The sequence below is a fragment of the Perissodus microlepis genome, chromosome 13 (genome assembly GCF_051167445.1).
Source record: "Perissodus microlepis isolate ML-2025 ecotype Zambia chromosome 13, ASM5116744v1, whole genome shotgun sequence".
Classification (NCBI taxonomy): domain Eukaryota; kingdom Metazoa; phylum Chordata; class Actinopteri; order Cichliformes; family Cichlidae; genus Perissodus; species Perissodus microlepis.
The window spans coordinates 25,117,313-25,130,123 of NC_140473.1; the positions used below are offsets into that span (position 1 = coordinate 25,117,313).

The window sequence follows — 12,811 nt, forward strand, 5'->3', positions numbered from 1 at the left end:
GAGACACTCACAAACATTACTGACAAAGTGTTCAATGTCTCTTTGCATCTTAGGCCAGAAGAAACGATCCCTAATTAAATTTAGGGTCCTTTCTGATCCCAAGTGACCCATCTGTTTGTGTAGTTCATTGAGCACTAGTGGGTGGTAAACTGAGGGGAGAACTAGTTGTTTTTTGTGTCGAGTCTCTCTGAACATAGTTCCATCCTCTTTGATTTTTAGTTTGCTCCACTCTCTAGCCAATGCTTTAAACTCAGTGCTCTCAGTTTTAATTTCCTGTGTGGTGGGCCTTTTGTTTTGCACTACAGACTCATACATTTTACCTATCAAGGGGTCTTGCCGCTGTGCTGCACAGATTTCCTCTCTCGGTATTGGCTGAATCATGTCCAGCAGTTCCTCTGCTCGTGTTTGATGCTGAAGGGTGTGGAAGGAGACACCGTTAAACATCAGAGCTTCTGTTTGCTGCACTAATATGCCCTGCTGTGAGGCTGCAACCACGTCCTGGCTAACCGTTTGCGTACAGCAGTTCATATAGTCCTCAAAATCGAGGGGCATCCTGGATAAAAAAATCTGCATTTGTTTTTCCTGGCCTGTATTTTATCGTAAAGTTGAAATCTGCGAGCTCAGCCACCCAACGCTGACCTGATGCATTCAACTTTGCTGTCGTTAACACATAGGTGAGTGGATTATTATCTGTATAAACCACAAAAGATGCCGCATGCAGCAAATAATCTCTGAAGCGCTCACAGACAGCCCATTTGGGAGCTAAAAACTCTAGTTTGCCAGCATGCATATGGTAATTTTTTTCTGGCGGCGTTAACGTTCTAGATCCATAAGCTATAACTCTTAACTTGCCATTACTGCGCTGGTAGAGCACTGCTCCTAACCCTGCTTGGGAAGCATCAGTATGAAGCACAAATGGTTGGTTTAGGTCAGGGTAGCCTAGGATCGGAGGACTGGCCAGTTTATTGACTAAGTAAGACAAAACCTGATGGTGTGACTCCGTCCATTTCACAGGGGCTGATGAAGGCAACTGTCCTTTAGCCTGTTTGTTTTTCTCCTTCCTTCTGTTGTTCTGTGTTTTTAAGTCTTGTGGGCTACTTGTAGCATTTGTTTGGACTGCTAGCAGTTCATACAAAGGTTTGGCGGTACATGAAAAGTCCTGTATAAAGGCTCTATAATAAGATAGGAAGCCCAAAATCTGTCTCACTTCCCCCACTGTACTAGGGTGTTTCTCTTTAAGTGACATCACGGAGGTGACCTCTGCTGGATCCATACTATGGCCATCTTTTGACACCACTCTACCCAAAAACCTGACCTTAGGCTTGAACAGTTCACATTTCTTAGCAGTAAGTTTGACCCCATGTTTCTGATACCTTTGTAGCACGGCTCTTACATGCTCAGCATGGTCCTCAAAAGATTTACTGTGGACCAAATTGTCATCAAGGTACGGTAGACAGATATCATCACGCAGACCCCAAAGACACTCCTCCATGCTCCTCTGAAACTCTGCTGGGGCGGAGCTGAGTCCAAATGGGATTCTAACCCACTGGTATAAACCCCAGGGGGTGATGAATGCAGTGAGTGGCTGACTGTCTTCGTCTAGGAATCCTTGACGATAAGCCTTTCCCTGGTCTAGTACTGTAAACCAGGAGCTACCAGTAAGGCTGTCCAACATGTCCTGTATCCTAGGAATAGGATGTCTGTCAGGCACCGATTTGCGATTAAGTTCTCGATAATCCACACAAAGTCTGAGGTCACCGGACTTTTTCCTAACACAGACTATCGGTGACGAATAAGGCGACTTGGATTTTGTGACCCACCCCCTATTGATCAAGTCCTGCAGGTAAGCTTTTACTTCCTGATGCAGAGGTTTAGGCACACTATTGTAAGTCTTTTGAACTGGTGTTTGGTCGTTGAGAGTGATGTGCATCCGAAGGCTAGGAATGCAGCCTACATCATTTTCGTCTTTTGCAAAAGCTTTGCATTCCTCCCTGAGCATCATCCTCACCGCCGACTGTTGCCCACTCGTTAGATGGTCTAGAACTACAGGAGGATCCCAAACACCACTTGTCTCACCTGTGGGGGCTAATGGGACTTCAATACCTGCATCGTCTGCTGTTTTAGTTGTTGGAGTTTCTACAGGTTTTAGGGCAGCTGGGTATATTGCTTTTACGCCCTCAATGTGCCCCAGGACAACACGCAGATCTACAGTAATAATATGGCATGTGGTGTTTGTGACAGATACTGGGACCATGGCTGAGTTGCCCCTTTTTACTTTAAACAGTACTTCCTGCAAATGAAGCCCCTCAGGCAGGCTGGGGTTCACAACAGGACAAAATAACGTTACAGTGTCCTCGTCAGCCTGTATGCGTGTGCAACAGCAAATGGTAGTAGCTTCACTAGGGCCTAAAACAACTTTACTCTGCCCTGTCTTGACTTGGATCTCTTCCGCGGCTGTTCGATGTGTCTCTATCAACTGGATAAAAGTCTTAGCAGATCCGGCGTCAATACCAAAAGCACTACTCACAATGTTTGCAGCACAGTCACTGTTTTTAACGCCCTGTTGTTTAAGTTGCTCGTTGATGACTTCCTCTATCACATTATATCCAATAATAGGATCCTGAGCTACATTTGGGTCACTAGAGACCAGTACAGGCACTAGGAGGCTAGAGCTGGCTGTCTCTACCCCAGTCAGTTTAAACTCCACAGGGATCCACCCCATAAATGGTATCTCTGTCTGATTAGCTGCAAGCCCATTTAATGGTTCTGATCCTAAGAGTTCATCTATCCCCCTGATAGTGGTGTGAGGTAAGTGCTCAACTCTCCAGCTCTCATTTATTACTGTAGCCTGTGCACCTGTGTCCCACAATGCAGTGACTGGTACATTATCAAAAGTGCATCTCACCATTTTCCACCTACCAATCAGTTTCACTAGTTTTTGTCCTTACTTATCTGATAGAAGGTCAGAATATCCCATGTATGACAACCACCCCTTTTTCTCTCTTTCACTCAAATGTTGTTCAACTAGCCTCACCGCTTTACATACATGTTTGTGATGGTGCCAGTGTTGTCCCTGACAGGCTTTAGAACAGTAACTGACAGATGAGCAGCCTGCACACCTCTGGAGTGGGGTGCTGACCGACTCTCTCTGGTGGCAGCAACCGCAGCGGCGGGACTCCTGATGTGGCGGTGGGGTCACTGCTGGTCCCGTGGCAGTGGCCCTCTGGCGTTTCCCTGCAGCTGAAGTGGAGCTCGGCATCCTCTGGAGATGTGGCCGGGCTGGCCACACTTAAAGCAGTGGGTGCAGTTGTCTCCTTCTCCGTTGCTCTGGCAGGTCCTGCAGCCTTTCTTCCTCCGGGTGTCCGCGGCAGCCTCTTTGTAGTCTGTGACTTGCCAGCGTTCAGGGAGGCAAGAACCATCTGCCTCACCTCTGCAACCTCGTTCCTCAGCTCTTTCACCAGGTCGTGCATTTCGAGTGGAGGATGATTTTTCTTGTCTTCCTTGGTGGCGGGGATCTGTGAGCTGCTGCGTGGTTCATCCCTAGTATGTAGCTCATTGATTCTTGGTGGTTTTGTATTGTTCCCCTTTAACTTGTTCAGTCTTTCTGTCTCGAGATTGGCAGCTTCATTTAGTTTCTCAATCAGCATTTCATCAGTCACATCTGGGTTGTCAAGAAGGGCTTTAATCTGGAACTTTATGTTGTCATAAAGTGACAGTACCCACTGATCTCAAAAACTTACTTTTTACCAGGTCCCTACTGTAGTGTTCTGCTTCTTTGTCCTTGGATGCATACAGGAGGCGATCTTTAAGCTCAATGACTCTGAATAAAAAGTCTTGAGCTGACTCTTTTGGATCTTGGGAAATGTTTATCAGTTTTTGGTACAAATCAGATGTGTCATCTTCTCTGTAAAGTCCTTTCAATATTGTCTTTAACTGTGTGAGTGTCAAATCAGTCTTTATTTCAAGCATATCACGCAGTTTGAGACCTGGATTGATGGCTCTTATCACTGCTTCAATAACTTCTGACTCACTGTGGCCTTTGCGGAGTCCATTTTCCATCTGATGCAGCAGGTTGGTATAGGACAGCCGATCGCGCTGCCCTCCCTCTCCTATTTGGCCACAGATGCGAAACTCCCCGCGAATTGTCACCTCTGGTACTTTAGAAGACGGCAGGTTCTGGCTGAGGCTCGGGGCAGCGTCTGCCATCTTGAGTTTCTGCCCTATTGCTCTAATTTCTTCCTGCAGCTCGTCATACTTGTCTCTTTCGTCTGAAGGGCGGGAAAAATCACTCTCGGCCGCATTGTCTTTAGCTTTATATTCGCCCAAAAACGATAAAAGTTCTTTCACAAACTGTACAGCATCGTCTTGTGTATAACTGTTTTCCACCTCGTCCAGTTTATGTTCTATAACTTTCATCAGGTGGCGTCTGGAAGTGTCTTTTGTGGGCTCATCTAGCGGTGTAGCAAAGCCTTTCACATTATAACCCACTTCTATGAGCTGATCACGACTTAGCTGGCAGAGTGTGGCGGTGATCTTATCTCGTAGGCCTTCTACCTCCATTGTGGGTACTCACAAGCTTGTCTTTAGTCCGTCAGATTTCAGGTCCGGTGCTTGGAGAAAGGTTTTTCTTCAGCTGTGCAGTAGCGCTAACGTTAGCCGCTAATGGCGCTAACCAGGCCTCTGCTTCACTCACGCGCTGGAAGTTCTTCAAACTTTCCTCCTGGCTGGCTCGCCATGATATGTTGCAGCTTTAAGGCAGGGATGACTCCGGGAGTTGCTTTCTCACTGCATATGCTTTATTTCAAAATCAGATCGATGACAAAAACATACAGCAGCTCCTCTTCAACTCCTAGCCCTTGGCTGCGGTGGAAAAAGAAAGACTCTAGTGATGGGTCGGTCGCGAACGAAATGGCTCTTAGAGCCGGATCTTTGAAGTGAACGATGCGAGCCGGATCTTTGAAGTGAACGATGCGAGCCGGCTCCTTATTGGGAGCCGTGGGTTTTGTTTTTTTTAATTTCTCCTGCCCTCTCTCACTTTTTTTCGCTTCAAGCTGCAAGTCACCCTTGTGTTTGCGCTGAGCAGAGACGGCAAACAGAGCCTTGCATTTGCGCCCCTCCCCCCTCTGCTCAGCTCTGAGCTGAGGGGGCGGGGCGGTAGTTACACTCGCAACAGCAGTAGCACACAACAAGAGCAGGAAGGAGAGGGAACAAAAGAGAGCCGGGAGCAACAAGAGACAACACCGTCACATTGGAAAGGTACAGTAAAGAAAATGAGTGACACCAAGAAAAGAAGCAAAGTCTGGAACCATTTCAATCTTATTGACAAAACAAAGGCAGAGTGTAGAGTCTACAAGAAAAGGATATCATATAGAGCCTGCTCCACAAACAACACGCACAGGCACCTAAGAACTGTCCACCCATCAGTGCAATGGGAAGATAAAACGCAGGCAGTTGAGTGTGATATTAATATTTCTAAATGCCAACCTTTCCCTTAATTAAAGATCTGGGCGTTCTTTTTTTTTTCCCTTTTTTTCCATATTTTAATTTATATTTTATTGTGTTGTGGTTTGCAGTGTTTTGTGTTGTTTCACTTTAAATTTGTTTAAAAGGAAAAAGCTGAAAATTTAAGTAGTTAAAAGTTGAAATGTATGAAATGTAAATGGTTGGTTTCTGTATTTTATAATTTATTTATTACATTTTATGTGGAGTGAATAAATAAAAGTACATTTACAGTGGCCCCTAGAGACAAAGCACGTACACACTCCGGAGCATGTACAAACTCCAAAACACAACAGAAGTGCTCCAGGATGCTAGGGGACGTGTTGAGCTTTTGTTACCTAGTGGCTACACAAGCCAGGAAGTACCAACAATCGGATTGGGTGTGTGGTAGTAACAGGTAAATTTTAAGTTTTTTTTTTAAATTATTTGAATATATATATATATATATATATATATGAGTGTTTGTGTATTAATACAAAAACAATAGACATATGAATTCGATTGTGTAATTTAAGTGATCTAGGTAGCTCTGTTTTGGAAGTTCAGTTAACGCTAGAAATGTGTTTTGGAATTTCTAAGTGCTTTGGAGTTTGTACGTGTTTCGTCTCTAGGGGCCCCCATAAATATTTTTATATAAACATACATAAAGAAAACCAAGTTTTTTTTACATTACTAATTCCTTTTGTGAATAATTTCATATTGTTGTTGATAATTAATTAATTAAAGCAACAAAACAACCTGAAGAGCCGGTTCGGAGCTGAGAGAGCCGGCTCTTTTTAGTGAGCCGAGCCAAAAGAGCCGGTTCTCTAAAAAGAGCCAGAAATCCCATCACTAAACGACTCCAATCCCCTTCAAGGAACATACGTACAAAAGAGTTTTTCTGACACACCAATGGGGCATTCAATGCCGTCTTGTAAATATGAGTACTCTGGCAGAATAACAGTTATACACCAGAACGAACAGGCAAAAAAAAAGAAGTGTGGGGGTACCTTTGAACCAATGAACAAAGTATAACAATTTATACTTTTTAACATAACCCGACCCCATCAATATGTGTATCTCTTACATGAAACATGCAAGGATCAAACCTTTTTAGTTTATTTTTGGGATATGGGATATTGCCCTTAAATATAACTAGCTTTCAGACAGTGGTTAATGTATATTAATATTTGTCTGTTAGACAGCCACACAAGTATAAATGATATGAAACATATACCTTGAATTTTAACTGAAATGTAATATTTGAGACAACTGAGTTAAATTTCACCACTTAGAATTTTTTAAAATGGTATATATATATATATATAGTAAAATATAAAAAATGTGAAAGCTATTAAATTTGCACCATCAAAATGAAATGAGACTCGTCTCATGAGCTACACTAGCAAACTGGTTTACTAGCTAATTTACTAGTTTTACTAGCATCAATTTTGGATAAAGGGACTCAGCGCATGGCTGTGGTGTTCTCCCAGATACATCACATGGAGATGAAACAACACAATTTTCTCTGGTTATAGTCAAACAAATGACATAAAATAAAGATTTTTTTTCTATTTCTGTTGAACATGCCGTCCTCCAAAGCTGTAGCTGCTTATGTCGCAGTTGCTAGGTAACAGAAAACGCGCATCGTAGGTTAGACCGTCCAGTTTAACAGCCTTGCACTTCCAGGCTTCGTGGCCTTCAAAGGACCCAACCTACGTAGACTGGTAAGCCAGGTCCTTCAAAAGATGCAGCCCCTGAATTTGGACACAACTGCTGTCATTCCGGGAAGTGGAGCAGATACGAAGTCGGACTTGAACGGAAAGAACACTAGAAGGGAGACAACAGGACTGCCAGGTCTGTTCCGGAAGAAGATACTCATAATAATAATTGTTATTACTGGGGTATAAAACTTCACAGCCCGATTCAGGGTCATCCTTTCGTGTGAAGACAGACGGATGATTTCATTGAGAGGTCCAGCGCTGATTTCTGAGATTTTTAGACTCCTATTTTTTTATTTATTATTTGATGATCAGTTTGTTTTTTAGTTTGTTCATTATTTGAATTTGATTCCCATGTTTCTTGGTATCATAAGTTCTTTATTGTCATTTAATGGCCACATAGGCCAATAAAGTGAATTGTCGACTCAAACCAGACTGACTCACCAGTTTTTAAAGTGTTTATTTTTACCAAGAAATTGCAAGGGAGGAATGACACTGAGGAGACTCTGGGAAACAGGTCCGATCATAGAAAGGTTTTGCTCTGCAAGAGAGGAAAGAGCGATTAATCCAGATGATCTCAAGTCAAGTCAAGTCAAGTTTATTTATAGAGCACATTTAAAAACAACCAAGGCTGACCAAAGTGCTGTACAATAAAATACAAATATAAAATACAATAAAACACAAGTACATAAAACACCTCACTGATAAAACAATAAGTTAAAACAATAAGTTAAACCTTGCTAAAAGCCAATGAGAAGAGGTGAGTTTTAAGAGCAGTTTTAAAAGTTCCTAGGCTTGTGGAGAGTCTGACGTGAGGAGGTAAACTGTTCCACAGTCTGGGTGCAGCCACAGCAAAAGCCCTCTCTCCCCTAGTCTTTAATCTGTACCTGGGAACATCTAAAAGCATCAGGTCTGCTGACCTCAAAGATCTCCTGGGGCGGTAAATGCTAAGAAGCTCTGCCAGGTAAGGAGGTGCAGTACCGTTAAGAACCTTAAAAACCAGCAGTAAAATTTTAAAATCAATCCTAAAAGCAACTGGGAGCCAGTGGAGAGAGCAAAGGACCGGAGTGATGTGGTCTCTCTTTTTGGAACCGGTCAGCATGCGAGCAGCAGCGTTCTGCACCAGTTGGAGGCGATGCAGACAGGAACGATCTAAACCAGCATAAAGGGAGTTACAGTAGTCCAGCCGTTAAGTAATAAAAGCATGGACCACCCTTTCTAGATCGTTCCTGCACAGGTAGGACTTGACTTTAGCTAAAATCCGTAGATGATAAAAAGATCCCTTGACTACGGAGCTGATTTGTTTATCAAATTTAAAAGCACTGTCAAAAGTAACACCGAGGCTCTTAATGGAGGAAGTACATTCGGGAGTTAGGGGTCCCATAAAATCAAAGGAAAGGTTGGGGTCTTTAGGAAGCCCAAACACAATGACTTCAGTTTTACTTTCATTTAGATGTAGAAAGTTAAGAGCCATCCAAGTCTTAATGTCAGACAGACAGGAGAATAACGGCTGCAGAGAGTCCTTACAGTCTAACCTCAGAGGGAGGTAGATCTGAATGTCATCAGCAAAGGAGTGGAAGGACACGTTATGTTTGCGCAGCACATCACCCAGAGGGAGCAAATACAGAATAAACAGCAGGGGGCCTAGAATGGACCCCTGAGGTACACCACAAGTTAAAGGAGCTCTGGGAGATGACAGTTCACCGAGGTGAACAGAAAAACTCCTGTTATCCAGGTAGGACTGGAAAAACTTTAAAACAGTATCTTTCAAACCGACACAGTGTTCTAGGCGGGATAACAGTATGTTGTGATCAACAGTGTCGAAGGCTGCTGTCAGGTCTAAGGTTACTAGGACAGCAGCACAACCAGAGTCTACAGTTAAAAGCAAATCATTACAAACTCTCAGTAAGGCGGTTTCAGTGCTGTGACGAGCTCTAAAACCAGACTGAAACTTCTCATAGAGACTGTTGTTGTCTAAAAATGACTGGAGCTGCCTGAGGACAACTCGTTCCAGTACTTTGGACAGAAAGGGCAGATTGGAGATGGGCCTATAATTAGAGAGTATAGACGGATCCAGGTTAGGCTTTTTAAGGAGAGGTTGAACAACAGCATGCTTGAAAAGTGTTGGGAAACAACCAGAGCTGAGACAGGCATTTATCAGGACCAGAAGGACAGGTCCAACTGAGTCCAGGACTTGCTTCAGAAGACGAGAGGGAATAGCGTCAGTGGAACAGTTGGTAGACTTGACCTTGCAGACTGTTTCATGCAGCTGAGAAAGAGAGATTAGCTCAAACTGGTTAAAGGCAGATTGGCACGAGGGAGAAACACAGGGATTGAAAGGTGGAGGTGGAATGACAGACTGCAGGGAGGAAATCTTGTTAACAAAGAAATATAAAAAGTCATTGCAGAGGGTGGCAGAAGGTGTGAGGCAGGTGGACGTATGAGGATCAACAATGGAGTTTAAAACACGAAACAGAGTCTGAGGTTTATGGACATTACTGCTGACCAGGTTAGATATGTAGGAGGACTTAGCCTCTTTAGCAGCTTTCTGATAAGTTAAAAGAGAGTCTCTCAGGATATTGAAGGAGATTTGCAGCTTGTCCTTTTTCCACTTTCTCTCAGCACACCTGCAGGAGCGCCTGAGAGCACGAACAGAGTCTGTAATCCAGGGTTCAGCGTGAGCTTTGGGACGGAGTGATTTTAGGGGAGCGATGGAGTCCAGAATAGAAGTGCATGTTGGGTTAAAAAGAGCAGTTAAATCTTCTGCACACAGGGAGTCAATCCACTCCACCGTGGAAAGCTCAGAGTTGTTGAAAGCAGCAGAGAACTGGGATGGTACATGAGTATTGATGATCCGGTGGCGGCGTGAAGGAGCTTTGACTGCAGCAACAGAACATTGTGCAGTGGCAGAAAACAGAACAGGAAGGTGATCAGAGATACATGCACTCTCACAGATTTCAGAGACGTGGATACTCAGGCCGTAAGACATGACGAGGTCCAGTGTGTGACCTTTCTCATGTGTGGAGCCAGACACACACTGAGTAAGGTTAAAAGAGTCCAGCAGTGATACAAAGTCTCTAACCAGAGGTTTAGATGGACAACACACATGGATATTCAGATCGCCAACAATAAGAAAATGATCAAAATCTACTGAAAGTCCTGATAAGAATTCCCCAAACTCACTGATAAAGTCCTTGTTGAATTTGGGAGGACGGTACACTACTGCACACAGTAATGGAGTAGATGAGTTCAGTTTAAAAAGCTGCAGTTCAAAGCTGGAAAAGGAGGAAGATGAAATCTGATGACAGTCATAAACTGATTTAAAAACACAGGCAAGGCCTCCACCTTTACCAGAAGACCTGGGAGAGTTGAAAAAACAACAGCCTGGAGGAAGAAGCTCAGAGAAAGCCACAGTCTCACCAGCATGTAGCCAGGTCTCAGTCAGGAACATAAAATCCAGTTCATGAGAAGAGAAGAAATCCTTGAGCAGAAACGTCTTATTGGAGAGGGATCGAGTGTTGATCAAAGCCATAGATAAGGTGAGATCAGTAGCTGTCATCGGGGTTGATGTGCGGCTGAGTGGGCGGAGGTTTGAAATAACGGTACCAAATCTGCGGATCCGCAGCTGTAGAGGAGCCGATGACCCAGCACCCGAAACAGGAGCAACCAGCGACGTACTTGGAGAGTCACGCAGGAAAGGAGCAGGCATCAGGCGCGGGCCAGAGGTGGAAGAGAGTCGCTCGCCTGAGGAGAACGCCACCGCCGGCATGGCGAGGAGCGAACCAGACGACTGAAGGAAGCGCGGGCCGAGAAGCGGGCCCACCGGTGAAACAGGAGCAGCACCAGGCGGAGTTGGAGAGACAGTGCGCACCCAGGGTCCTCTGGGTTGGAGTGAGCCTCTCACAGTGGCAGAGTAGCAGAAACCCATTTGTACAAGGAGAGGATCAGCCAGGCAGGAAAGTGACAGGAATGCCTTTGTACGAGCCAGGAGACCACTTCGCTTCCCTCGTCTTCTCCAGCGTTTCCTCCGGTGTAGCTTGGGAGGGAGGAACCAGGTGCGACGTAGGTAAGGCGGAATGCCATCGAGCGGTGGAGGCGCACTGCTTGTTTGCCCATCAAAAACAAAGGACAAAGGTGCTGTCACTGCTGAGTCTCGGATGATAAAAAGAGTTTTTCGGTCATAAGTCCGGAGCGAGTTAATTTCCACAGTTAAGGCAATGAACAGCAAACAGAAAACCAGAAAACAGGTGGAGTGACGGCGAGCCGAACATACTGGCGCCATCTTGTCTCCACAAGCTGCTCCAACTTTCTAAATAGAAAGTCCAGTTGGTGAGAGCAAGTGTGAATGCTGTTGCTTACTTGAAGTGCTAAAGGCTTGCTTTTCCACAGTTGGACACATTTTTCAGAGGGAGCACAGGCAGGTGAGTAGGAAAAGTGAGTGTTACAGAAAAAGAATTCAGGTGAGGTGAACTAGCTTGATGGAGAAAGGTAAGTAACTCAGGTTCCGCCCAATCAGTGGAGAAAAATCTACTGCCTAAATGCCTTAGGCTCTGCACTGGTTTGTTTTTATTCTACAGCAAAAACAAATCAGTGGCAGACTATGGCATTTATCTTTAGTTCCTTGTTTCAGTTCCAGTTTATTTCCATTACAATTCTAGTTAGGGTTTTTATATAGTCCCTTCTATTAGTTTCATAGCCTCCCCTCTTGCGTCTTGATGTGTGAAGTTTCAATGTATTAGAGCCTTTACTCCTTGTTAGTTAGTGCCATCCTGTTTTATTTTGGTAGCTGTTTTTCTTATGTCTTCCCCTGCACCCTTCTCTTTGAGCAATTTCAGTGGTTTCCTGTTGGACAGTTATTTCCACACCCTCAAGTTGCCCTCTATCTCTGTGTGTATCTAAAGCCTTGATTTACTTGTGTTTCTCTTTGTGTCATACTGTTGCATGTTTCCCAGTGCTTTTGGATTTATAATTAGGATAATTATGGCCCTAAGGAAGCAGCTTGCCATTTGTGCCTACATTCTGCCTCTCAACATCTTTGCATTTAGGTCATAAACTCTCCTCACTCAAAATAACATTGGGACTCACTAATAATTTTAAAACCACCATTTGATCTGAATACATATAACAAATGAAAAAAAAAAAACACTTTTGGTTTTAACGGAACTTTGTAATAGTGAAAACACAGACTGTCTGATTGCCTTTCCAGTTAGTAAAATGTATTTTTATCTTTTAACATATTGTAAAAAAAGTTTAGATTACACATAGATTTTTTCAGATATAATACAGGGTGGGCCATTTATATCGATACACCATAATAAAATGGGAATGATTAGTGATATTAAAGTCCTGTTTGTGGCACATTAGTATATGTGAGGGGGCAAACTCCTCAAGATGGGTGGTGACCATGGTGGCCATTTAGAAGTCGGCCATCTTGGATACAACTTTTGTTTTTTCAATAGGAAGAGGGCCATGTGACACATCAAACTTATTGGTAATGTCACAAGAAAAACAATGGTGTGCTTGGTTTCAACGTAACTTTATTCTTTTATGAGTTATTTACAAGACTAAAAAGTGTTATCCTTGGCTTAAACTCAAGCATTTTGAGGTGGTTA

General features: G+C 43.8%; 1 protein-coding gene across 1 annotated transcript; it reads right to left on the reverse strand.

Moving 5' to 3' along the window:
- Positions 1-3,348: 3,348 nt before the first annotated feature.
- On the reverse strand, positions 3,349-4,952 carry LOC146375225 (uncharacterized). The gene has a single exon (XM_084949660.1). The coding sequence runs from the start codon at positions 4,558-4,560 to the stop codon at positions 3,703-3,705; it is 858 nt and encodes a 285-aa protein (XP_084805786.1). The 5' UTR covers positions 4,561-4,952; the 3' UTR covers positions 3,349-3,702.
- Positions 4,953-12,811: the final 7,859 nt, after the last annotated feature.

Coding starts and splice junctions, on each gene's coding strand:
- LOC146375225 (XM_084949660.1), bottom strand. CDS start 4,560: ATGGAGGTAGAAGGCCTACGAGATAAGATCACCGCCACACTCTGCCAG.